General features: G+C 48.0%; 2 protein-coding genes across 4 annotated transcripts in view; both read right to left on the minus strand.

Annotated features, from left to right (window-relative positions):
* Positions 1-316: 316 nt before the first annotated feature.
* On the minus strand, positions 317-2,634 carry GARIN4 (golgi associated RAB2 interactor family member 4). The gene has a single exon (XM_050780688.1). It carries the CDS (start codon positions 2,210-2,212, stop codon positions 428-430), a length of 1,785 nt encoding a protein of 594 aa, XP_050636645.1. The 5' UTR covers positions 2,213-2,634; the 3' UTR covers positions 317-427.
* Positions 2,635-6,296: 3,662 nt separating this feature from the next.
* ATF3 (activating transcription factor 3) overlaps positions 6,297-27,933 on the minus strand; it is a 53,841-nt gene continuing 32,204 nt past the window's right edge. The window contains exons 1-4 of one of the 3 annotated variants that reach the window (XM_050780704.1): positions 18,069-18,411; positions 11,806-12,049; positions 8,835-8,942; positions 6,297-7,716 (exon numbers count right to left, since the gene is read on the minus strand). In XM_050780704.1, coding sequence (XP_050636661.1) covers positions 7,519-7,716; positions 8,835-8,942; positions 11,806-12,045 — 546 coding nt within the window. In that variant the 5' untranslated portion in view covers positions 12,046-12,049; positions 18,069-18,411 and the 3' untranslated portion in view covers positions 6,297-7,518. Of the gene's footprint in view, positions 7,717-8,834; positions 8,943-9,400; positions 11,264-11,805; positions 12,050-18,068; positions 18,412-27,933 lie in introns of those variants that run through there. The other 2 variants (XM_050780714.1, XM_050780724.1) reach the window with 2 other exon arrangements.

Consider the following 27,933-nt stretch of genomic DNA (forward strand, 5'->3'; position numbering starts at 1 on the left):
GAGAGTTCTGTTCTTGCTTTGTCTTTGTATCTTCCAGGGCTTGGGGGACAAGTTTATAAAAAGGATGGGGAGATGGTGGAGGTAGAGCTTCCAAGCTCCCAACCAGACTTTCAGCCATAGTCCTGGCGAACCAAAGCGAGGAAGAGGTTGAGGAAGGCTGGAGCACTCATCTAGGCTCTGCTGAGCATGGGTGTGAGGTGGGGCTCCCCTTGACTGGATCCTGGGGTCTCAGGCTGCAGCACAGTTGACATCACAGAATCCACTGTGAGGTCACTGCTGGGCTGTGGGACACAAAAATTCAGCCAGCAAGCCACTCTCAGATGTATGGTTCTTTATTTAAATGGCAGTAAAGAATGCTGGAATAGGCTCTCCAGGGACACTCCTATGAGCTCTGGGCTCCTTTACAGCTTCCATCTCTGGGTCTTATTTAATGGGTTTCAAAAGTCATTGTCTTCATGATGTCCGGTGTCATAGAACCAACCATCTCCAGCCCCTGGCCACCTTCTGCTGTCTCGGCGATGGCCACGTTGGTGCTCCTCTCCACCGTCTTAGCCATGATGTCCACATCTCTGCCATGTGGTGTGCCCACTGCTTTTGTAGTAAGGTTGGCTCTGACGTTCCTCAGGAAAGAGCTGATCCTGCCAAGTCTCTTGCTGGATCCGGAGCTGGTGGTCGATAAACTCCTCCCAGATTTGTGAGAGGTCCTGGACTCCTTTGAGATGGGCGTGTGGCTGACACCTTTATGCGAGTCCCCGTGCCTGCTGCTCCCTGGGCTGCTACAGCCTTTCTCCTTTTTGTCATCTCTACTGGCTCTGTGGCTGAATGAGGACCTGCTGGAGGACTTTCGGGCAATCTTGTCCCCCCTTGTTTTGTGGCGGTTTTCACCTGTCCTGCGGCGACGGGAACTCCTTCCAAGAGCCTTGTCCTTTTCCCTTCTTTCCCTCCCCTCCTTGCAAGCTTCAGCACTGGCCTGGGTTCGCTCCCTTCCATGCTGTCCACTCAGGCTGCTCTTGCTCTGCCGGGTGGAGACAGGAAGTCCCGCTGCTGCATCCATGTCTGTTTCTGCAGCAGTCCTGCTGGTCAGTTCTACTCCTGCAATGGCCAGGCTCATGCTGCCCTCTCGGGAAAGGCTCATGGACGTGCTGGAAACATGCTCTGAGGACTTGCCTGCAGCCCCTGCCACGGCCACCTTTGTGCTGTTTGGAGCCATGCTGGCAGTGCCTGCAATGGCCATGTTGCTTTTGCTTCCTCCTGCACCTATGGTGGCCACCCCAGCTATGGCTACGCTCACTTGTCCAGGGGCAGAATTGGCTGCTGCCACACTCAAGGCACCTGCTACGGTGCCTGTTGCTGCCCCTGCAGCTGCCCCTGCTGCTGCTGCCTCTTTAGTCACCCCTGTTGCTGGCTCCTCAGCAAGCTCCGTAGATGTTTTGGGGATGGATACATTGAGCACATTAGTGGGTTTGTGAAAGTCATGTTGGAGTCCCTCCCCTCCAGCATAAGCAGCAGAGGTGGCCCCACATACCTCAGAGACCATGTGGAGGCTCCGGATGCTGACCTGGTCCTGATCCCCCTTTCCTTGAAGATCCACGGCTTCTAGGCTCCTCCTGTCTTCCTGAAACACAGGCATCCACATCATGTCTTCAGCTGGAATGCCACAGGTACTGCTGTTAGTCTCCATAGGTGGCCGCAAGAGGTAAATTAGTTTTTCCCAATAAGCAAAGAGGTCATCCCGTGTATTGAGAGCAGGACACAACTGCAGATAGCAAGATCTGCCAGTGGCAAACTTCAGGCGCAGCTGTTGTTTCTCATGGTCGTGAACAGAGATCCGTACAAACTTCAGGGGGAGGAGCCTGGTGAGCTCTAAGTTCTTGGCTGCCTTGCGTTTTTTTCTCTTGGTGGCCTGGCCGTGTCCAGCATACTCTTCGCAGCCGGTGGCTGGTCGTGCCAGCAGCATGACATCTGGGAGTGGGAGGATGGGGCTGGTTCGTGCAATGCCCATGGTCACCATACGGACACGGTTGTGCACATCAATCACTTCTCCCCTTTTGGTGATCTGGATAAAGTCGCTCTCAAATATCGGTGCATATTTGAATATATCATACTCCCCCTTGTACAGTTGTCGCTGCAGTCTCCCCATGGTGGTGTTGAACATGCTCATGCTGGAGCCACTCTGGGCCGTATAATACGGCAGCAGAGAATCACCATTCATGGCTGTCTTTCAGCACGATGGCAGGGCTGGTGAGGCAGGTCTCTGGGTCTTCCTTGGCCTCGGTGGCAGATGAGGGACCAGTGGTGCTCCTGGGTCACAAAGATGGCTCTGCAGCTTGTTTCTCAATCCCACCCCACCCCACAGGCCCCTGCTGTTGCCTGAGAGCCTCCCAGAGGCCGGGGTGGGGGTGGGAGTACAGATGATTGCTATGGGGGTTCTGTGGGGTGCCTGAACTGCAGACTCTTCCAAGATGTAGAGATGCAGGGTGGGCTCCAGAGAGGTTTTCTTCTGGGTCTAACCCCCTGACCTCCACCTCTGATTTTTTTAACTACAGTTTGTAGTCTCTCTCCCTGAGAGTCTACAAACTGTAGTCCTAGTGACAGTAAGTGATCACCCTCTCTGCCTAAACCCCCTTTGCGGCCATATTTATCTTCTGCTTCCCTTTGTGACCTGTTGCTGTCACATAGCCCTTTGTTGTCATCCCCCAGGCCAGGGCCATGATCCCCTCACTAATACTCCTTTGCCCCCACAGAGGACAGCCCCACCCTACCAGGTACTCAAGTGGGTGCCAAAATAAAATTTTTTCAAATGAGAAAATGTTGTGTGGTTTCTTCCCTTTCCTCACTCCCAATTCAAAAGATTCAGTAACTAGACAGGGTCTATAGGAATGCAAGATAATGGGATAAATTTGAACCATCTGAGTACATGGTTTAAAATTTTTTCTAACCTAGAATTGGCAGTCTTGGTTCTTAGCCCACTCTTCCATAAAGATCTCAGTTCATGCTGACAACGGAAAACTTTAGTAATAACCTCAACCTTTAATAATAACATGAGAGATTGCTTCTCCTAGGTGCCATACTATGTATCAAACTCCATTCCAGTTTGATACTAGTGCAACTCTTCTCATCTTACAGGTAAAAACACTGAAGTTGTGTAACTTACCTACATTCGTAGAACTTGTAGGCAGTGGAGGCATTATTTGAATACAAGTGTTGCTGCTTTTAATGTCTTCCTTCTGAACTACTACAGAACTTACAAAAAAAGCTTGGGCAAGCCAAATAAGTTGCATAATTAATTCTCTCTGTGTGTGTGTGTGTGTGCATGTTATGGAGAATCCAGGACAACCACTTCAGGAAGGGGCTGCGCTGAGTTGGGGATTAAATTATCCGGGGGGCCACCTCTATTCCTCCCCTCCATCATGTTTATACCAACATCCTGTGTCAAGGAGCCCAGATATTTTCTCAAGGCCCCCAGTGTTTGCCCCATGCCTCTTCTTACCCCCTACCCTGTGAAATGCCAGGAGAAGAGGGTAGGATGGAAATTGTGAGCTTACATTCCGGGAGCTTACCAAAGGCCCTCCTCTACTCACCTCTCTACCATGCAGAAGTAGTTTGGAAGCCATTTACACCCATGGGGAACAGGTGCCACTATACCTCCTGCCTTGCCGTGCCCACAGAGCTAGCCCAGGAATAAGTTATTTCCAAGCTGTTCCCTGGAAGTTCTGAGAAGGAGCCCCTGCTTCCAACTGTCTTTTCTCCCAGCTCGATAGGCCCGAAATCCTACCTTAGAGATTTAGTCCTTGAAGATAAAGGCTAGCTCTTTCTTAACATACACACACCTGTCTATCAACTGATGGATAAACGAAATGTAGAGTATCCATATAACAGAATACCATTCAGCCATAAAGAGAAATAAGGCACTATTACATAATACACTAGGCTGACACTTGAAAACATTATGCTAAGTGAAAGAAGCCAGCCATATTGTTTGAAAGGCCACATATTGTATGATTCTATTTACATAAAATATCCAGCACAGGCAAGTCCATAGAAACAGAAGATAGATTAGTGGTTGCCAGAGGCTGGAAGGAAGGGGAATGAAGAGTGACTCCTTAATGGGTACAGGATTTCCTTTGGGGACAATGAAAAAGTTCTGAAACTAGATAGTAGTGGTTACACAGCATTGTGAATGTACTTAATGTCACTGAATTGTACACTTCAAAATAGTTACAATGGCAATTTTTTTGTATATTTTACCCCCTACACACACACTCACAAATGTATATACTCTTGTTTGAAACCATTGCGGTTGAAAAAAAGCATAGGCTTCAGCTTTGGAAAGATCCACTGTGAGACCTCGAGCAAGTTACTGAGCTCTCCACTCCCTTATCTGTAAAATGGGGATAGCAGTTGTTGTGAGGATTAAATGAGATAATACATGTGAAGTGTTTAGTGTATTGTCCTACTCAATAAATGTTAGCTTCTGTTAGCATTAGTCCTCAACAGTCCTTTTAAGTGTAAATTCCTTCCTGAAAGCAGTGTTTGATGAGACCATGTTAAAATCTTCTGGAGAGCCACCATAAGAACACAGGATGCTCAGTGGGCAAATGTGGCCTCATTTCAGGCAGATTCTAATTGGAAACACTGTTCACTCCACAAAGAAACAGTACATGAACCCAACCAGAGGTTATGGGACAGGGAAGAGAGGAGAAAGCTTGACATGGGTTGGCGTGTTGAAGGTTTATTCAAAGCCCCTGGGGAGAAATTAGGATACGGATGGAAAATAGTATTTCAGTTAACAGAAAGTGGAAAGATTCCATTCCAGAACTCCTGCCCTGGGCCAGAACCCTTTAAAAGCTCTTGACTCTGAAAGAGGTATCAGGCCAGCTCTCAGGGAAAGCCAGGGGGGCAGGTGGAAGGCAAGAGAGGGAAGGGAGGGTGGCTTTCCACACCCTGGCAGTGTGACATCACCACTACCAACAGGAGACAGCTCGGTGCAAAGACACTGTCAAACCGGGTGCTTGACAATGGTGGTGGCCCCATCTAAGCTTATTCTCTCAGATCCCCCCACCTTCCCTTTCCTCTAACTGTGAAACAAAAGAAACGAAATAACTTGATGGTAAATGCATAGTCATCATCCTTTTTAAAATTAAAGTATCAAAACATAACCTTGGCTACATAAAACAATTTTTAATGCATTTGTGACAGAACTTCATTTACACTTACCATACACATCAAGTTTTCTTGCCACAGCCACCATCCACCCCCAACTTCCTTCCTCTCTAATCCATTGTTGTCCATGGCAGCTTACAAATTGTCTTGTGTTTTATAATGGCTGGTGGCTGGTGCCTCTACCCATAACTAGAAGGTAAATGCAAGGGACGTTTTCCCCTCCACCAAGAAAAGGAACATAGATTATCTCCTGAAAGAAATGGTGAATGGTATTAACATCAGATGGCTCTTGACAGACTAGGAAAGACCCCTGATGTGCGATTAAGAGAGTAAAATGAAGACACCTGTGTCATAAGTGATCATTTAAAGGAACCATACATGAGGTCAAAGAAGTAGGCACAGAATTCGCACGAATGAATCTGACATTTAATGAAGACAGTGACTCTCTGAAGAATGGCACCAGTGGCAAGTGGCCAGTTTTTATGTCTAGCCTGTGAACGTTATAGAGAAGCACAAAAAGCAAGGGGGCCTGGCTCTCTTGCAGGCCTAAGGAATCATATGCCCTGGAAATTCCAGGAAATTCAGTGGAATACCTTTCTTTGAATTATCACACCCATGCTGTCTAAAACGGTTCTCTCTTTCTTCCTCCAGTACCCCTTCCCATTCTTTTCTGATATGTATTTGCCAACAATGAGACACACATTTAGACATAACAGATGTAACTCAAGTGAGTAACTCTCTGAGAGGAGTTCTGTGGCAGAATGTTAGGGGTCAAAGGTTCAAGCTGAACAGTAGGTGTATGTTTCAGGTGTTTGTACATTCTGAGAAAATAATTAAGGTATCTAGCAATTCAGATTTTATATCAAAATTCTAAACACCAAACTGTTGATCTAAAGGATATGTTTGGTGCCGTGTTTCAGGGTTTGTCAATGAGAAATTGAGCATAAGGTGCCCGAGACTGAGGAACAGGACTGAAAGTCAACTATCCCATCTAGTGATGCCCCAAAGAGCAAAGGATGACATCTGGAGAAGTTTAAAGCTAGGCAACCCCCATAATGGGGAGGGAAAGGCAGGGAATGGCTAGATCTCAACAACCAACAGATTTAAATGAACAGAAACCAACACAACACGTGTTTACCATGTCTTGGTTCCAATATTTATTATTCTGTCAGGTTAGGAATACTAGGATAAATAAGTAATATTTTCTCTTACAGAAAATTGTAATGATACTATTGAGTACAATTAAACACTCTGAGAATTTCACAGAAACATCAGAATTTTAACAGACAGTAGCCAGCATCCTTGTGGCCAGTGTGAGTGACTTCTCACAGCTGCAAACGCCCTGGGCCAGATTTCTTAAAACAGCTACATGACAAAAACAATACTATCGACATCCAATAATGCTAAAGCCTGGGCACCACCTAGGCTCCACTGACTGGGGTTTCCAAATATGTCTCCACTGACTGCGGTTTTTAACCACAAGGAAAGGAAAATGGAATATTCTTTGGCTTTTCCAGCCTAGACACAACTCCTGACCTAAGTCATTGAGTGGAGAGTCCTAACCCTTTGGAAGTTGAACTTTCTGCTTTCTTCCTGTGACTTTGGAACTGAGTTTGCAACAGAGGACCTGCCATCATGCTGTCCATGGATTTTGTGTTAACACTGGGAGAATTCTGTTCTCCAGGGGCTGACAAGCTCTTCTGGCCACCTGAATATCTTGAGATACTGCACGTGGTGACAGCCCCGCACCCCCCCAAAACTCTTAGAAACCAGATCTGAGAAAAAGCATATAAAAGTCACATCAGTGTTGTGTGACACAAACATCAAAAGAGCACATTGCCTAGTTTTCTCGCACACAGAATTTCTGGACATAACAGCATATTTGCTAGAAAGCACAACCCTGGCCATTGCACAACTTCACTAAATGCTGTTCTCACTCCACATCCCCTACGAGTGACAATGGTAGCCACGGTGAAGGAGATGGCCCCATCCCTCCCACCCAAGGTACAGACACTTCTGCATGAATCCTAAGGGTGGGCATCCTGGTTTTTGTAGAATCCAGATGAAAGGCAGGCAGGACGCTAGCTGGGGGCCATCTGGAACATAAGAATGGCCAGTGTGGTAAGGCCTAAATCCTGGAGTTGAGGCAAGGATGCACTTGCCCTGGTCCGAGACCCACTCTGGGGCAGAATGGGAAGGGCCCACTGAGTCATTTCAGGACCTCCCGCCTTGTTGGTTCTCTGCTGCTGGGATCCTAGAGGTACACAGGAAGACAGCTCTTCAATGGCTTCAGGGTTTTGGGTATAAAATGAGGATTCAGTGAGGACTCCCCAACTGCCCCCATACCACGGCTGCTTAGCTCTGCAATGTTCCTTCTTTTATCTGTTGGATAAAGAGGTTTCTCTCATCTTCTGGAGTCCTCCCATTCTGAGCCCGGACAATACACGTGGGCCGATGAAGGTTGAGCATGTATATCAAATGCTGCTTCTCATTCTTGAGTTCCTCAATCTGAGCCTTCAGTTCAGCATTCACACTTTCCAGCTTCTCTGACTCCTGGGGGACAAGCAACAGAGGCATCAAGGGCCAGTGAGGAGGGAGTGGCCTGGACTGCTGCCTGGATGCAGGGGTGCACCTGGGACACCCTGGGGCCCATCAAGCTGGGAGAGGAAGATGGGAGATGGGAGAGCAGCACTAGGTTTAGGAAAATGCAGACCCTCTTCTTCAGAGAAGCCCTGGTGATGCCACAGAGGCGGCCTGTGACTCTACTAATACTGAAGCTGCAGAGGAACCAATAGTTCAGATACCTCATTTGCATGAGTCAACAGCCCATATGCAGGTCTTCTGGAACCCAAAAGGGCCTTGGGAGCTGGGGAGAAATCCAGACTCAGGGAGGCTTAGTCGATTCTGAGTCACAGATCTCAATGAGAAGCTCATCTCCTCAGAAAAAATGTATATGGCAACACACGAAATTCCCTAATTTTCACTGATCCCCTGAAGCAATCAACATAACCCTTTGGGGATCTGTGGGACCTGGGTTAAGACTCTGCCCTGGCCTAACCACATTTGGAGGAGGGACACAACCACTGGAAAGACTGCTGGGCACCACCGGCCACCCTGCCTACCCGCAAAAGCTCTATCTCTCTCAAGGCGGGCCGGCTGAACACAGCCAGGGGCTCAGCTTGCTGGCTAAGCCAGGGAGAAGGACTGTAGAGTTAGGAACCAGACAAGAATGCAAAGCAAATGTAACCACTGCTTGTGGATTAAGGAAATTACTTGTTTGAAGAGATTAATTAAAGGCTATTCATAGTGAGCCAAATGAGAGCTGGCAGCTTCCTTTTCTCAGGAAAACAGTCAAGTGAAGCCTCTTTAACTGGGTTGGCATGTCCTGCAGCCTGGAAGCTGATGGACATGTATGAACTGGCCGAGGCTGCTGGGAGTCAGGCATCAGACGAATTCACACACCTGCTTTTATATATCCACAGTCACATCCATTGTGTTTACTGCTTTGCCACCTCCTTATTCTGCAACTGGCATTTCTGCTACCAGCTACAAGGCCCTTCTTGGGAAATTATAACCAGGTAAGGGGTTTTCTAACTCTTCTTCTGACAGCCACATGAAGCTGGTGAGGATAGGCATGAGCGAGAGGAAGGGGAAGGCTAGAAGGCACTTACTTTCTGCAGGCACTCCGTCTTCTCCTTCTTCTTGTTTCGGCACTTGGCGGCTGCAATCTTATTTCTTTCTCGCCGCCTCTTTTTCCTTTCATCTTCTTCAGGGGCTACCTATAAAATCCAAAAGGGACACATTTAAAGGGTAGTAAGAAATGCCACCTATCTCAAATACACTGCCTTTTACTGCCAGCAAAAGCTGGCAGACAAGGTCCAGTGCTAGCGCTAAAGGACCCCAACAAAATAAAGCTCTAGACTTTTGTGTGAAAACCCCTACACACACACACACACACACACACACGTGAGTGAAGAATAAAAATCAAAGTTAAAATTATACCAGCAATATATTAGTAAAAGTTAGCCAATATTGAAAATGCATTTGGATTTTGAGATGAGGATAATATGCAAATTGATAACTATTGGTACTAACTGTAATCATTTAAAGCTGAAACAGATTCCGTTTGGTAAACATCTCCTTTCTTTGGGAACCAGGAACGACCTCAGGATCATCACGTAGCCACCCTCTCCCGGCCTCTTCTTCGATTTAAGACCCAAGGGCAAACCCCATTCACCTCTGACTTCACCTGGAGCATCAGAGCACCAGCTTCCCAAATTTGGGAGAAGCCCATGATGCTCCTGCAGAGAAGGCACCTAAGCCCATTCCCAACCAAAGTGGCATTAATCGGCCCATGTTGGGGTGCCACCTGCAAGTGGTGAACTAGGACCATCTTTTAGGTCAGTCTCACTACTCCTTGCCCAAAGGCTGCAGTCATGCCAGTTTAGTAAGCGTGAAACACTTCCACTTGCCACCACGAGGAAAAGGCCAATAAAATGGTGGAACCTCAGTTCTGACATCCTTAAGCCACTATGACATCACCAGAAGCCGCCTCCCAGACTTCTCACCATGTTTATTATTCCAGGGGTCTTATGCAAGGTTGCCAAGTGTGGAACAGTGCAAGTGTGTAAGACAGAAGTGAACTTGGAGCAACACCTGGTCCCAAGGCTGTGAACACTGCTACAGGGAAGGGTGGGGCAGGCTGCCTGGTCCTTGCTCTACTGTCTGGGTGCTTGGGTCCTAGTAGTGATACAAATAGGGACCACCACACTCCATGCTTCTTCAGAACAACTGGACACAGAAGGTGGCCTCATCCTGACTCATGGCCTTTAAGTGCCATCTATATGCTGATAATTTCCAACTCTATTATCTCTAGACCAGACTCTCCTCTGAACTCCAGACTCACATATTCAACTGCCTGCTTGACATCTCCACAGGGGTGCAGAATAGAACAGATCTCCTGCTCTTGCCACCACCCTAACCCCTATAATCCCAAATCTCAGCAGCAAATGGACGCTCCATTCTTACAGCTGTGCTGGCCAGAAAACTCAGTCACCCTTGAGTCTTCCCTTTCTCTCATACCCCACATCCAATCTATCAGCAAATCAGCTTTACCTTCAAGTCAGATCCAAAGCCAACCACTTCTCCACACCTGCACTGCTCCCTCCTGACGCAGCCCCCCCGCCACACCCACTCACGTGGATTCCTGCCACGGCCTCCTTTCTGCGCACTCAGCTTCTGTCTTGCCCCTACTGCCCATTCTCAACATGACAGCCAGGGTGATCATTTAAAAATATAAATCAAGGCTGGGCATGGTGGCTCACGCCTGTAATCCCAGAACTTTGGGAGGCTGAGGCGGGTGGATCACCTGAGGTCAGGAGTTCGAGACCAACCTGGCCAACATGGAGAAACCCCGTCTCTACTAAAAAAATACAAAAAATAGCCAGACATGTGGCGGGCACCTGTAATCCCAGCTATTTGGGAGGCTGAGGCATGAGAATTGCTTAAACCTGGGAGGCAGAGGTTGCAGTGAGCCAAGATCATGCCACTGCACTCCAGCCTGGGTGCCAGAGCAAGACTCTATCTCAAAAAAAATGTACGTGTGTGTGTGTGTGTGTGTGTGTGTGTGTGTGTGTGTGTGTTGAATCTTGTTGCTTCTCTGCTCAAAACCCTTCTGTGGTTTCCCACCTCACTCTGAGCACAGGGCCACATCTATACAACAATAGTCTGTAAGACTCAATATGACCAGCCCCTATTTATCTCCCACCCCCATACTCTGTCCCACTGCACAGCCCACCAGGCACCAATACTCCCACCTCAGTGCCCTGAATTTCTTTTACCAGATACCCATATGACTTCTTCCCTCTCCTCTTTCCTTCTTCCTTTCCTTTTGACCTCTGCTCAAAAGCCACTCTCAGTGAATCCTTCCCTGACTTCCTAATTTAAAACAGCAACCCCGGCTGGGTGCAATGGCTCATGCTTGTGATCCCAGTGTTTTGGGAGGCTGAAGCAGGAGGATGGCTTGAGCCCAGGAGATTGAGGCTACAATGAGCTGTGATCACCCCACTGTACCCCAGCCTGGGTGATGGAGCAACACCGTCTCTAAAAGCAAAATGAGTCTTGTTCCATCACCCAGGCTGGACTACAGTGAGGTGATCATGGCTCATTGCAGCCTCAACCTCCTGGGCTCAAGCGGTCCTCCCACCTCAGCCTCTCAAGTGGATGAGACTACAGGCATGTACCACCTTGCCCAGCTAATATTTTTATAGAGATTGGGTCTCATTGTGTTGCCCAGGCTGGTCTCAAACTCCTGAACTCAAGCGATAATCCCACTTTGGCCTCCCAAAGTGCTGGGATTACAGGCGTGGGCCACCATGCCTGGCCTGAAAAGTTTTTAAACCCACCAACCCCACCCCTACCTGTTCTCTCTGCCTCACTCCCTGCTTTTTTCTCCTTTGCACTCATCTCTTATTTACATGTTATGTATTGTCTGTCTCCTCCCAGGAGAAGGTAAGCTCCCTGAGGGCAGGGGTTTCGTTTGTTTCACTCTCAACAACAGCCCCCTGCCTAGAACATGCCCAACACACAGTGGCTGTGAGCAAAACATGTGCTAAAAGAATGAACACCTGTGGTAGAACCCACCTCGGCTTTTGTGACAGACACCCCAAGGGGTCTGTCGCTGACCGTGACTGACTCCAGCGCAGAGGACATCCGGTGGCAGAGGTGCTTGTTCTGGATGGCAAACCTCAGCTCTTCCTTGACAAAGGGCGTCAGGTTGGCAAAATCCTCAAACACCAGTGACCCAGGAGGGGACAGGCAGGGGACGATGGCAGAAGCACTCACTTCCGAGGCAGAGACCTGGCCTGGGTGTTGAAGCATCATTTTGCTGAAAGACACATTGAAACCCAAACTGTTTCAGGGGCTCTGGGGCATGGGATCAAGTCCCTTTCCTCCACCAGACCTCCAACACCAGAACTCCACCCTCAGAGAAAAGTCCCATAAGCCATTGGGTTTCTGTTTTGTTTTCGTTTCATGCCATCCTCATCTTAAGTAAAACAGGTTCTTAAAATACACACAGCTCAGTGACATGAACAAAATGCTTATTTGAAGTGTATTAGGGATGATGTTTCAGGCTACTCTGAATTCACAAGAGCTATGAGTTTTTGCTGGTGTGCCTATGTGCAAATGTGGCCTCAAACAGTCCTGAAAGAGGAAGAACATTTTTTAAAAATCAGTGAGGCCATTTTAAAAATCATGAGTAACCTCATTTTCAGCCTCTTTTGCAAAGAGGCTTGACATCAAGTTGAAACTATCAGTGAGTGGAAGTAAAAGCACAAAGTGGGGAATCCTTGAATTTAGCAAATACATCTCTGAAGCTTCTCTCCCGGAAGCTGGGCCCAAGCAGTGGGAATGAGAAAGGTAACTGTAGCCAGGTGTGTTTCTTCACCCCAGACTTTGGCAGGGGATGGGGAGTTGGATTTTTAAGGTTAAGGTTGGCAAAGCAAAAGGCCTTAAAGAAAAGTGAGGTGCCGTATTGTGTGGGAGTTGTTCAGACCTGTGGTATAGGGAGAGACTTAGGCTGGGTGTGGGGACAGAGAACCCGGGGGCTGGCTCTGGCACTAAAGAGCAGTGACTTGAGCCAGTCACTTCAGCTCTCTAGGACCCAGTCTGTGTCTGGTAAATGACTGAGAGCTCCTCCAATGCCAGCACTGAGTCTACACCATTGCTTTACCCAGAGCCTGGCCCAGCACCTGACTCGCCATGCCTCACTAGCCAACTGAATAAATGAAGTGGGGATGGGGCCATCAAATCAAATGTCCCCCATAGTCCAAGATTACCTTTCTCATTCCCATTGCTTGGGCCCAACTTCCGGGGGAGAAGCTTCAGCGATGTAGTTGCTAAATTCATCTCCCTCTATTATTCTATAGCTCAGTGAACCCAAAAGGATGACAAAAGGAAAAAAAAGAGTAGAAATAGTGACAATTACACGGACCCAATTTGGAAGAGTCCCCCATAAGTCTTGGCCTGCTGTGTACTCCCTCCAGCAGTGGCCATTCCCCCTCCTCCCTGCAGTTGGTTTCCAAGGGGCAATGAGTGTAGGGATGAGTGTAGGATGAGTGTGGTCTGGGCATTCCTCTCACCAGGGATCTGTGGTCATTAGCACAGTCCAGACAGCGAAGAAGCCCTCTGGCAAGTCTCAAACATTTAAGGAGTGCCTCCTTCATACCAGAAACCTTAGGGGCACTATCTCGTTTAATCCTCATGAGAACCCAGTGAGTTAGGATTTAGCCCCCTTTTATAGATGAGATAACTGAGGTTTAGACAAACTAAGTCATTTGTCCAAAGTCACAGAATTAATATGGGGCAGCATCAGGATTTGGAATTAAGTTAGTTTGGCTCCAGGATTCATGCCCTTAATTTGTACATTGCAAAAAATGAACAAATATTATTACACATTACAAAAACAAACCAGTATTATGTTATATTGCACAAACAAAACAAAAAACCAGAGCAAATTTTTGGGGGACAGGCCTTAAGGTAGGTGGGAGGCCTGGAAATGAAGTGATGGAGGCGAGGCTAAGTAGAGATTCCTGGGGATAACTTGAACTCTGTTTAATGAACTGCTAATCTTTATGTCAGGGTGCACACCCAGGCTGCTTGCTACCTGCCCTCTGGGAGTGTGAGCAAGTAGGTCTCTTATCCACAAAATTCTCATACTAGGGTCAGAAGATGAAAATCTGAAGCCCACTTACTCCATCATGTGTTATCATTGTACCTCCCAGTGGCTTTTTCTCCTCTGTTAAAGAGGGCTTGTAACAATCACCCTATTTTCCCATAATATCCTATGAGGAATTGAGGAACTAATACATGAATATGCCCTGGAAAACATTCCTTTGGCCAGGAGCTCCATGATTACTAGGCCTCCCAGAGATCTCTCCAGCCCAGGGCTGGCTCTCTGACAGAGGCTCTGTGGGGTCCAGGAGGGAGGGCGGCTGGTCACCCTCTTTGATCTCAAAGGCTTCTGAATAGAATACCCTGACTTCAACTCCCCCTAGAGATCTAACATACACCAATGGAGGCAAGACTTCCAGGCCAATGAAAGCTGCCCTTGACTAGTCAAAGAAACCCAGGCTATGTATGTAATTCTTTTCCCAAAGAATGAGTCAGAACTGAAGTTCTTCTCTCAGTTTAATCCTATAATCTTAGGATGCTGGGAGGATACCTGTCACTGTCAGGCAATAAACTCTGAGAAACTAGACTTCTAAAGCCAGAGGCTTAAGATTCTCCCATGCATTCATGTTTCCCTGCCCTTTCCAACTTTATTAAAAACCCAGTGAGTGATTCAGGGATGACATTCAGAGCTACCACTGGGCTAGTCTTTGTTCGGAGGCCTGGATGGCTCCCTTCTACATGGTACTTTGAATTTCACTGCAGTAGAGCGTAGTTCCATTTTGCCACCCAACTAGGTTTATTAATGAGATCTCAGGGCTTGGGGTCTGCTGTTTGTGACTCCCATCCCGACCCTTCTTCTTATGTAAAGTCAGCAGTCCCAATGAAAGAAGCTGAAGAATGTCAGTGGTATGGAATGCTTTTATGGAAAGCATTGGGTGGGCTTACTTGGGGACAGAAATGGTTGTAAAAATGTTAGAAGTCTTTCAGAAAGTAAAACAGATGTATCTGTAGATATCTGGGTTTTCTTGGCACTAGGCTAAAGCTTAACTTCTTGGGATACTTTCTAGTTATTCTTTTACTCAGTCTCTTGAGTTATGATTCAGCCTAGACTCAGGCTGTGTCCCCACAAGGAAATGAAGTTAAATCATCAGACAATTTTTCAGAAAGTTGAGATCCTCAAACATCCTGATCATTGAAAAAAATTGTTTGGGGACCTCAGATCAGAGTTGACTTTCTATGCTGATCATAAAATTGTTCAGACTTGCTACCAAGAACTTGCATTTTGTTTCTGCTTGATTATTTCCAATCAGAAATCATGTTGTATCATTGATAGTTACATCATTTTCAAGAAAGTGAAACTACTCATGTATTCCTTTAACTGGAAATTCAGCTCCCAGATTTTTATTTCCTAGTAGCTACAGCTACATTGAATTTTCACTTTTAATTTTCATCCTCTTTCCAGTAAGCATTGCTCGCTAACCATCTTATGTTACTAGGAAGCCAATACTGGCCTTTCACTAACTCTTCATATCTTGGTCTTCCTCCCAGACCTCTTGAAGATTGTAGGTGCAAAGCTGGTCATCAAGGGCCAGAGACAATGTTTCTGAACCTATCAGCGCCAATCACAAACTAAGCACTCACCAACAAATCACTTAGGCTTTCTGGGCCTCTCATTCTCTTCTTCTGTAATTTGAGATCAAAACTGCCTGCCCCAAAGGGCTGTTAAGAAGGATATATGAGATTTACATATACACTGGGTAGTCATTATTACTGTGACTCCATCTTCTCCATTTCAGGAAAAACTCATTCTGTTGTTATCAATTCAACAAAGCCCTGTTAGTGAGGAATTAACTAAAACCTTCAAGAAATTCAGGTCATTCAGAGCCTCTTTTGTACTCTGATTGACCCCAAGTTCTTCGCAGACCAGGTAGATGTCACCCCACTATTTGCTGACACCAGCATTTCTCCATTACATATTTGAAAGAAAACCAATTCTCACTTATAAACCATTTCTCCCTTGGAAAGCTTCTGTGGCATCTTGACTATGTCCTTCCTCCTCCCCTGGCTGGGTAACACTTGAAGCCACTGGCCTTGTCCCATGCCCAGCCAATTTTAAAAAGAAAGGAATCATGGACTCTATCTAATGGAAATCACACCCTCTCAATATTAGAATCATCTAGGTCAGATTTTCATTTTGTAATGAGTACACTGGTCCAGGGAGGTAAAAATGACTTGCCTGAGGTCATAAAGCTGGTGAGTGGCCCATCCCATGCCAAGCTGCTGACCACCCACCAACTGCTCATTTTGCTCCATCACCAATAGGTATCACCACCTCAAGGGATCAACCAACAAGGCAACCAGAGAACAGAGCCATTAGCCAGGTAGATAAGGGGTCAAGAGTCCTGGCACTTGGTACCAACCACAGAGGAGACTTTGACAGGACTGAGATAGGGAGGGGCTATCGAAGAAAAGAGCCATGGAGAGAAAGGAATTCTATAATGGCTAAAGGGCAAGGAGGAAGAGAGAGAGAAAGAAGGCTCCCAGCACTGCCACAGATGCTGGGTGCTGTATCTTAGCCCCACTGCGGGGGGTGCAGCACTGCAGCACTTAGCCCCAGTGCTGCCTTCTTTGCTGTCTCTGAAACAATTCTGACAGTAACTGCAATCCTCACCACATCCCATCTTTGACCAGGATATCCTCAAAGCAGGAGCCTGTATGTTGTAGCATTATTCTACAACCAATGCTAACTGCAAAACAACGGGGACAGTAATACCAATTTTTTGCCTTCACTTTAAATTGTGGAGACAGAAACTTCGAACAGAAGATATGACTGTCACCTACAACGAAAGGGGTACATTGAGAGAACATCCAGATTTTCTGGCTCTCCTTTTTTTTTTTTTTTTCTGGCTTCATCAAGGATTTAGTAACTATTTTATTTGTAAGAAAGCATATGTGACCTCTGCAATGAAATTAGGGAAAAGAAAATGTTTAGGAGGAAAGGAAGTAGATGAGAGACAAAAATGGGGATAGGAGGAGCACAGAAGGAGAAGGAATCCAGTGGAAAGAAAACTGGTGAGGGAAAAGATGCCCTGCAGAAAAGTCCCCTTTCCCCCACTGTCTGGACACCGGTCAATGACATTAGATAGAGACCCACAGCATTCAAGTCCCCTCACTGGCTCCTTTTCTTCCCACTACACCACCCTAGAATCTGAAAATCTCCAGACAGAAAGGACCTTAGCAGTTATCTGGTCCAACCACTGCATTGTGCCCTCCAACACGCAGAGGGGGCCGGTACTGCCCATGTGCCCCTATTTCCCGGCTCGGCATACTGAGGCTCAACGACATCGATTGCAGTGTAAGCGCTCAGAGTCCTGGCACTAGACCACAAAGCCATTCTCTCAAATATCTGCACAACTGGCTCCACACCCTCGCTTCCCCGCCACGGTGGGTCTCCCGCGGACCGGCCGAAGGAAAAGCCAGAGTGAGAGTCCCAGGTGTGTGGGAGTCCCGGGCTCGGGTTCCAGACACCAACCGGTGCCGGGAGCCCTTCCCGTCGTCCGCCCTGGGACAGCGCGACACCAGCGCTCTCCACTTCCAAACTTATCCCAGCTAACTTTTTCTCGGGGTTGCCTTCACGGTCCTGCCGCCGGCGCTCCGGGGTGCCCAGGGCGACCCCCAGCGGCCGCGCACGCGACGCCGCCCGCCCTCCTGCCCCTTCCCCATTCATTCCTCTCGGCGCGTGGGGCAGCCCTCCCGCAAGCCTCCCGCCTTCGTGCCTCTCTGCCAACCCCGGGAAGGATCGGCTCCCTCAGTGCCGTGTCTCGAAGCGAGGGATGCAGCGGGACGGCGAGCTGGGCAGCCTCGGACACCCCAGCGCACCCGCCCACCCACCTCACGCCCTCTCCCAGCCCCGCAAGCCAGCGCCGTCTGCGGAGAGAAGCGGCGCTCCAGGCTGGCGGCAGAGTGGACGCCAGACCTCCGTCACCAGGAACCTTTCGCGCCCCAAGTCAAAAGAGAAAGTTAGTTCTTTCGCTTTGCGGGAAACTTTTCAAAGCGCCGAGGAGCAGCGGTGGCTTAGAAGAAGTTAAAGCCAGAGTTATTTCCAAGCCGGAGACTGGGGGCGCGGATCTGGGGTGGGTCAGGGGTCGGCGGACTGGTTACTTAGAGGGGCGCGAAGGGAATGAAGGCAAGCCGCCCTCGTCGCGCTCACTCCCTTGGCTTCCAGCGCTCACCTCCAGGCTCCGCTCGGGGCGGCCAGGGTCCGGAGGACTGGCAGGGTCGGGACGGGGTCGGGCGGGCTGTTTGTCTGGCCGGCGGGCGAGCACCAAGGACTCACGGCCGGCGCGCGGGCTGAAGGGTGCGCTCGGGCGGCGGCGAGAGAAGAGAGCTGTGCAGTGCGCGCCTGGCTGCGTGCGACTGTGGCTTGGAGAGCGTTGCATCACCCCTTTTATAGCCCTCAGGCGGGCGGCGCGGTCGTTTACTCCGTGTTGCCAGTCCCAGGCTGACGTAATGCTATTAATAGCTTCCCGGGAGAACCGGCCGAACGGAGCTGAGGAAGGGGGGTGGGGGAGGGGCCAAGGCGGGGCGGAAGGCGGGTGGAGATGGGGGGGCACTGGTGATGCAAGTTCGGGGAGGAGCCAGCCGAGGCGCGTTCCCCCAGCCTCGCTTACTGAGACACACACCAGCCCGCCCTCTCTCTCCATATCAGGACCGGAGTCGCCTGGGATAGCCGCCAGATGTGCGTACTCGCTGCTGCGTGTTCCAGGCATGACCAATGGTGCCCAAGCCAGCGGCATGACTCCACCGCGCTGGCATCTCTCCCTCCGCTAGGTTGAGGAGCGGGGGGGCGGGGAAGGTGGGGAGGCGGGTCCCGGCCCCAGCCCAGACTAGGTGAGGCTGGGAAGCGGGCACGACCTTTCTCTAAAATGCGTGGTCATTTTCTGGAGCTTCAGGAAAATACCCCCTCCCCCACTGGCCTCCTACTTCTCTAGCAGGGACAGAATAGGGGCAGAAGCGTTAGTCTGTGATGTGGGGAAGGTGTCCAAAGTCACTCTTCGGTGTATCCACGCCGTTACCCGCCGGGTGTGACCTCCGCGGCGGGGACCGCGAGAAGCCCGCCGGTTAACACAAAAGCGGAGGGCAGCCCTCTGCTGGCACCGTGCGCCGGAGCCCACGGCCCCGGACCCTCCACATAGACGCACACGCAGGACAGCTCCGGGCTCCGAGACTAGGGCGAGTGGTAGGACCGTATCGGTTCGATTTTTCTTCTTTTTTTTTCAATCACAAAGCGTTTGAAATTGACAAGAACGTCTCAGTGAAACCAACAAGAGCGTGAAAAGATCGGAGTCCCGGAGGAATCAGAGGCAGCCCGGTGGGAGCGTAGGAGGGGGCGGAAGCCAGTGGCCAGGACTAGGGGGAAAGAGAAGGTGCTTTGGGGTCCGCGAACCTGCCCAGGCCTGGGGGTCGCCCCGCTCTCAGGCAATATTTAGGGAAAACCCATCTTCAGCTTTCACGGGTTCTTCTGCTCCCAGAGCCTACTGGACTGGGACCAGACGGCCCGGAATGGGGACGCACTGACCACAGGCGGAACCCGCAGCAGAAATCCCCTCTGCCCTCAAGCCAGGGTGGCGGGAAAGGCGGGGCCCCGTAGCCGAGATTCGCGCTGAGACCTCAGCAGAACTGGGTTTAAACCTTAAAAACGATATCCTGATTCTTATTCCCCGACCACAAGTTTCTCCTCAGAGAGTGGCAGAACCAGTAACCTTCTTGACTGCCTGTGGATGACTATTTGTGGACATAAGTGTGGCCCGGGACTTTCGCACCTGCGTGGGAGGGAGACTTGCGCGGCCGCAGGGTGTGGGGGCACGGCAAAGGGCAGAAACACCTCCTTTCCACCTGCCTCTGGGAGAGAGGCGGCCGAAGGTCATAGTTTGGTAATTTGGGGTAGAAATTAGAGGTGTCTGGAGCCCGGGTCTCACTTGAAGTCCCCAGTTCCCCCCACCGGGGTTCCTCGCCGCCTAGCCCGACCTCACTCAGAGCACCCCTCTCCCCATGGGCCTGGGAACACGCGGAGGGCGGCCTCGGAAGTCTTTGCGCCCCGGCGGGCCCTGAAACCCTGGGGTTCCACGCGGGATCCTCAGAGATCTGGCTCTGCACCTGACCCGATTTCCAGCGGCGTCGCGCGGGAAGTGCAGGGCGGGTGTTTTCGCTTTACTTTTCGCCCTGGTAACGGCTCTCCCGGCCCCACCCTCCGCTCCCACGCCCTCACCCCCGCGCGCCGCGCAGCACACCTCCACAACCCGCCCTCCCGCTGGAGTGCGCGCAGGTAAACCCCGGGCGTGTCGGAGCAACCCCGAGAACACCGGGCGGGATTAGATGGAGGAGTGTTTGTGCGTTTGAATGAAGTTATTTGGTATCTCTACTTAGCTATTTTATCTACTTATAGATTGTCCTGGAATAAATAGCACCATTATAAAATGAAGCAAGGAGAGGAGGGAGAACACGTGAAGCTTTTTACTCTTTTTCTGCTGTGAAACAGAAATCTTTCACCAGTTTACAGCTTGAACTATGATTCCATTAATACACGCAAGCCAAATCTGTGGAGATCTGGTCCCGTCCTTAAGGGGAAATTCCAGTTAGGTCGTCAAGTAAATAAACAGCCAGACCGGCCTCCACAAAACGTCAGGGGCTCTGCCTTGGGAAGGAAAGGGTAACTGGGGTGGGGGGAGAAGCCCCTAACACCCTGGTCGGGTTATTTTTATTACCATTGTGCCTCCAGTTCCTTTTATTAATCTTGCTTCATTCTAATTACTCTTAGTTTGGAATCTCCAAGTTACACCTGGATAGAAATGCTGTCCGCTGTTCACAGAAGTCTGATCCTGACATTCTCAACCCTGAAAGTGATAAGAATCTTGACAGAGAACTAAGTCCACTCCCACTTGAATGAAACTCTTATCCAAGGAAAACAAAAGCTACTCCTGCCTGCCTCCCTCCCCTCAGCCCCCAGGAGAACCGTGAAATGCCTGCTGAATTGAGACTGGAAAAGAACAGAGCAAGGCAGAGCCCCTGAGGTCTTTGCCACAGGAGAGTGATCAACATCTGAGTCCTTTGCATCCTCATTTTACCCTGACTTAAGTTAATGCCACCAATGTCCAGTGTGCGCACTCTCAGCACACACACAGCCAGTGCCATGCAGAGGAGCGCACAGAAAAACTTTCCACACCAAAACTCCTCTCGACGCAAACCAAAGAATGGCTGTCTTGCCTTAGAAGGAAGCCCTGGCTAGGGTGATTTCAGGGGTTAATCCTCAATGAAAGACGGTTAAGCAGAGACTTGAAGATTGCTGAGGTTTTATGCTGGTGAACGGCCTGGGGAATCCACATTCGGATCAGCCTTGGTATGTTTTGCTGAGTGAGATAAGAGTTGGAGACTTCATGCTGGGACATGTGCAAAAGGAAGGGAAAAAATAAAAAAGGGGAGGGGAAGGAACTAGGTAATTGAAAACAGCCCACTCGTGGCAACCAAATCTAAACAGAAAAACATTGCAGGGAGCCAACGCGAAAAAAAAAAAAAAAAAGTTCGAGATATTTAATGGTTCTAGCAGTTTCTTAGTTCAGTGCACAATCCCTTCCCACATTCCTCTGCCCCATTACTCTGTTCTGTAAACCCTAAGACTGTATTCGCACCCAGAATGCTAGAAACACAAGGTAAGATCCACCAGAGGAGCGGCAGAGTACTACCAGCCCTGTCTGCCTAGCTCAACCTACTTCTTCGCTTTGAAACGGGAGTGGAGTCGATTTTCTTATACTTTATTCTGTTTCTGAAGCCCACTCTTTCTACAAAGTCAGTTTGAATGTGGTGACTGCTAGTTTAATAGCGTCCAAAATGGGCATTGTCAGGAAACAGGTGCAGCATCACACAGTAGGCACCAAAGTGTGGAAGGCACTTGGATTCTGGATTCAGCACTTAGATGCTGTGTCACCTTAAGTAAGTCATTTCTTCAAATGAAAAATGGCACTAACAATAGTGCCTAATGCATAAAATTGTTATGACATTTCTCTGAGGATGTGGTACCCGGTCAGCCCTCAATAGTGGTATCATTAGTTAATTATGAATCAAGAAAAGCTTTCTGAGGTGCCCCTGAATCTCTCCAGGAACTCATTGAGTACCCCTTGTCAGTGGCAAATAGTGGATGAAGTCGAGCGATCTCCAGGAATGACAATCATAAGGGGGTGGGAATGAGAGCCCAGGCAGACACCGATGAGAACGGTCCTCATTCCCCATCACAGCAACTCCACCACACACCTGGGGCTCTCCTCAATGCTGGGTGGCCCTGCCAAGTATCCTGGGCTAGGAGGAGGGGATTTGGGTTCAGGGTCTGGTTCTGTCTTTGATATGCTTGAGCAAGGCACTCCCCCTTTCTAAGGCTCCCAACTTTTCTGAAGTGAGGAGCCTTGGACTGAGCTCTGATGGTCCTGAATGGGGACCCTCTGCCAAAGCCACCCTATGGGCCTCTGGCAACTTTCCCTAAGAGAGATGGGGAGAGAGAAGACATCATAGGTAAGGCACTGAATACCACAGGGGCAGACCCATTTATGCAACCTTTCTTCCCCTCCAAAAACTAGAGTTAAGAAATGCTGTCCAACTTAAACACAGCCTTTCTCCCACCTCCAATACTTCCAAGAGTTTTCATCCCCATGGACTAGGTGCCTTGTGAGAGAGGGGCGTGGCAGAACACCCCAGGCATGGATTACATCTCTGGGGACTTCTTACATGTAGCCCATCATCAACAACCATAGACATCTACCTTGGTCTACAGGGCCAAAACCCAGGTAGCAGATACTCCCATTTGAGAGATTAAATCCTGGAGACCCCAGAATCCAAAATGAAGTCCTGGAAGTCAGGGGATTAGCAGGACTCAGGAGACCTGGGATTCATTCACAGGTTTACCTCCAGTCAACTGAGTAAGTATACAGTGAGTATACAAGTCATAAACATGATGTCTCAGTTTCCCAGTCTATAAAACGGAACTACTTAGCATTGACTCCCCCTAGGTTGTTGTAAGAATCAAATGAGATAGTAGATGTGAAAGTGATTTGAAAATAAAAGATTTCTTTGGGGAAAGTTTTACTATAATTTTTTTGTCATTATGAAAATTTGGGAAACAGACAAGAAAAAAATATTACCCACAATCTCAACACTGTCAGCACTGTAGTGTGTTTCCCTCTAATCTTTTTTCTCATGTACATGATTGTAAAATATAGTTACGATTTTATATTGCATGCACCTTTGAAATTTGCTCTTTTTCTTGTTACCTCGAATGGTATATGGTCTTTCTTCTTAAAAATATGTCATTATAAAGTATACCATATATGCAAAAGATTACATAGAACACACACATATATACGTATACATTTTGATAATAAAACACATTGGGAACCCACCACTCAACAACTAGACCCCTTTGCCTCCCAGAGGTAACCACTATGCTGATTCTTATTACCATAACTTGCCAATGGATGTTGTATGATTTATTTAATCATTTCTCTACTTTTAGAATTTAGAGTGTTGCTAATATTTTGCTTGAATGCTATACACATTTAAATCTTTTTATAAGGGAAGGGGCATCAAATACCATCATTGCTCAGGATGCTTAAACGGGGTTAAAGAATGAGTCTTGATGCCTACCTTCAAATGCTACACAGGGCATATATATGGTGGAAGATGGAAGGACCCCCAAAGATTGTGACTACTTGTGCATTTTCCTTGTTTTCTAACATCCAAACAAAAAATCCTGCAGGCGCTTTTTCCTTCTTTTTTAATCCCTGCCCCTCTCTACTTCCCAACCTCCTTTATTTTCTCTTCATCTAGCTTGAAACAGAAAATGTAGTCTGCAGCATGGGCTAGTGGTACAGAATTAGTGCAGCCAGGCTCTGCTTCTCCCTGTGCCTTCAGGCAAAATTCTCACTGTAGCTCGGGCAGCTCTACCATCTCTATGCCAGTTTGGTGACATGAGTGGCTACCAGGTAGCTGGTCACCTCAGTCTGCACCTGAACAGGTGCAGATGTTTGGTGGTGATTCTCAGAACTAAAAGACACCATAGCAAAAAGGACCCTAGAAGTCATTCACTTCCATCTTTCTCAAACTGGACATGAGCACACACACAGGTGTACCAGGGCCATGAGATAAACAAAGGAGTTCTTACTTGAGTGTCTGCCTTAAGTAAAAAATCCTTAAAATGTTGTGTTATATTAAACATATATAGATCTAAGGAAAGAGAGAAGATATCAAATACATTCTGGGTTTAGCATCGGCTGCCAAAAGTTTTATTCCTGGGATCTTGAGAGGATTAGTTCCCTCCCTTCTTTTTTTTTTTTTTTTTTTTTTTTTTTTTGAGACGGAGTCTTGCTCTGTTGCCCAGGCTGGAGTGCAGTGGCCGGATCTCAGCTCACTGCAAGCTCCGCCTCCCGGGTTCACGCCATTCTCCTGCCTCAGCCTCCCGAGTAGCTGGGACTACAGGCGCCCGCCACATCGCCCGGCTAGTTTTTTGTATTTTTTAGTGGAGACGGGGTTTCACCGTGTTAGCCAAGATGGTCTCGATCTCCTGACCTCGTGATCCACCCGTCTCGGCCTCCCAAAGTGCGGGGATTACAGGCTTGAGCCACCGCGTCCGGCCCCCTCCCTTCTTTCTAAGTGTAAAATGCTGCTATGTAGCATTCTGGGTGTTCCAGGCTATGTACTAAGCCCTTCACATACAGTTAATGCTTTTAATTATTGTAGCCACCCTTTGATGGACCTGTGAACATCTCCATTTTATAGATGAGGAAACTGAGGCACAGACAGGGTAAATAACTTGCCAGAAGTCACCTAGCTACTGAGCAGTAGAGCAGGATTCAACCCAGGCAGTCTGACTCACAAGTCTGAGTGCACAGCCACGATACATACTACTTCCTGGCAAGTGCTCACGGGAAACTTGGGATGCTCTGATGCAGTTCAGGGCCCTCATTTGATGGATGAGAAAACTGAGCTTACAGAGGAAATGTGGCTCTCCATGGTGTCAGAATCATAAATTCTCATACCAAAAGGAACCTTAGCAGCCATTGAGACTCGTGAACCCCTTTTTTTCCCTCTGCCCGGGGAGATGCTGCTCTTGCTAAGATTAGGGTCAAGGTGAAAAAAGCTGATTGTGAGAAGAGCACCCTAAAACATTTCAGGGGCATCCTTAGCTAGTGGCTGACAAGGTATACTATCCCTGGGGCTGAAAAGGGGGTGGTGCAGGGTAGAAGCCAGGGATGGCAGAAAGAACCTGTGGTCAGATAGAACTGAGTTCAAATCCTCCTGCTGCCACCACTTATTTTGTTTTGAGAAGGTCCTATAACCTCAGTTTCTCCTGTAAAATGAGGATAATATCTATTTCCTCATTTATATCTGTTTCCTTAATCATGGGATTAACGAACAATGCACCTTCATTATACATTGTATACCTGTATCAAAATATCTCACATACCCAATAAATATATACACCTACTGCATAACCCCCAAAATTAAAAAACAATTCACCCTCAAAAGTGCCATTAAATAAATATTACATTTTTCCCTCTTCATGCCTTACCCTTGAAGCTACCAAGTCATGTGGAAACCTGAGACACCAAAGTGTCTAGACCCTCATGGAAAGTTCTGTCCCTCAGGCTGACTTACTGACTGATTTGAAAACAAATTTAAAAATCTTGATGTGTGGCCAGGTCATATTTAGTAATTACTATTTACTGAGCACATACTACATGCCAGGCACAATAGTAAGCACTTTTAAAAATACCCAGTATCTTATTTCATCCTTATAATAACATGTGAGGTAGGTTTTTTTTAATCTCGGTTCTACAGATGAGGAAACCAAAGCACAGAAAGGTTAAGAAAATTGCTTGTGGGCACTTGATTTAAACACAGATCTGACTTATTTCAAAACTTATATTAAGCGATACTGTCCTCAGAATCTTAGAGAGCATGACGTGTGTTTACTTTTCTTTAGCGTTGCCTCCCTTGTTGAAAATGAGCACCCTCGCTTTACCGAAGTCCTGCTGAATGCACAGATGCTTCTAGAGTTGACCTTACCAGAAAATTCTTACTCCTGATGTCCCAGAGGATTCATGCTTAATAAATTCCAGATCCCTGTGCCCTCAGGGATACTTTCCCCTCTGCCAAATTTGCAATTATTTCATAATTTGCTTTAACCACAAACATAAGCCCTGTTATCGACTGAGTAAACTGAATAGAGCTTTTTGGACTTTTATTATTTTCCCAAAATACGATGAACTTGAATCATCAGATGATGAACTTGTACTTGAAACTAGAGTGGCAGAGGGCAAAGTGAGTCACTCCAGTGAGTTTATGCCTATCAATCAATGCATCAAAATTGTGTCCTATTACCAGACACTGCTCTCAGCAGTCTACTTAGGCACCTTGGGGATAGAAGGGCAATACAAGAGCATTTCTTGACCTGAGGAGTTAAAAATCTTGTTTAGGTGGCAAATTAATATACATGAAGCAGATGTGCAGCAATATAGTAGGTATTATATATATATATATTATATATGTATGTATGTATGTTTAGTCCTCCAACATTTTAACGAGCACCAACTATATGCTGGATACGGTGTCAGAAGCTGCAGGTACACAGTGATGCATATCTGCCTTCCAGGTGCTCACAGCTCATGGGGAGACAGACTTGACAACAAATAGTTACAGCTTGATGCAGCAAGGGCTAAAGTGGGGCAGGATGGCTCTGCCCAGGAGAGCTGGCAAGAGCTGATGGCTGAGGTGACTGTGGAGCTGGATGTTGAGTTGACCATTTTCTAGGCAAGGGAAGTGGACAGGCATTCCAGGCATAGAGAAAGTCATATGAAGAGGCTGTCAGTGCCAGGAAGGGGCTGTGCCCTACTCATCTCTGTCCTTATTTCCAGCTCTTTGCACAGTTCCAGGCACATGCCAGACCCACAGTGAATATGCATTCATTCAGTGGATGAAAATACAGAATGGAGAGAACATGCAGTGTGTTTGGAGAACAGTGAGGCAATTGCTGAGCAGGAGTATTCATGAAAGAGAGGGGACGTTAGGGAAGCAAGTCGGGGAAGAACAGAGTGTGATAGGCTTTGAAGATGTAATAATCAGTTTGAACTCTATCCCCAGAGACAAAGGGAGGGGGTCACAGGGTCTGTCAGTGGCAGATGGACACAAGCAGATGTTTTTTGAGAAGACTGCTGGTAGAGGGCTGAGGGTGGGCTGGATGGGAGAGAAGATGCCCATGGAGGGCCATCAGGAGGCTGCAACACTGGTCAGGTGAGGCCATCGGAGGCCGGATGAACTGAGAAGATGGTGGTATCCCTACTCTCATATGTTGTTCACTCAAAATAAAAATTATTCACAAAACATAATGCTCTTATGCGTACTGAAATTAAAAGAGCCTTTTCCCCCTGGATCTTGTCATTGAAAAATTCAGGATTGCTTCATTAAAGCTGGGCTTCCCTCACTTTTGGGGGCCCTCCCCATTACAGGTACCCTAAGCAGGTACCTGGTCAGTCTTGGGAGTACAGCAGTGTTGCCTCACCTGAGGCAGGGCTGGTGAGGAAAACAGGAGGGGATGATTTGGGGAAACTTCCAGGCAGACATCTTTGGATTTTGGCAGCAGCTTCGTTGTTAGGGTAGATGGAGAGGGGAGGAATCCCCCTATCTCAGATGTTATATAGCATAGCATTGGGGTGGGAAGGAACTGATTGGGTATTATAGGGAGTAGAAGTGAGAAGAGACTAATAAGTGCATTTTGGGACAAAATGCTTAGCAATGGGATGTCAAAGAAGGGAATGGTCTCTAGCCATCAGCATGTTGGGGATATCAAAGTAATGGAAAGACTCAGGGGGGAGAGGAGAGAGAGGGAGGAAGGAGAGCCAGGGTGGGGCCTAAGGCGTAATGTAGGAGTCAGTGTCAGTGTGGATTATTGGAAATTTACAGATAATTACCAAGTACCATGAAAATCTACGTCACTGGTTCACAGCTGTAATCTGTGCTTTCCCTCAGGCTTTGGATAACAATATTTGCCCCAGCTAG

This window comes from Macaca thibetana, chromosome 1, assembly GCF_024542745.1.
Source record: "Macaca thibetana thibetana isolate TM-01 chromosome 1, ASM2454274v1, whole genome shotgun sequence".
NCBI classification, from domain to species: domain Eukaryota; kingdom Metazoa; phylum Chordata; class Mammalia; order Primates; family Cercopithecidae; genus Macaca; species Macaca thibetana.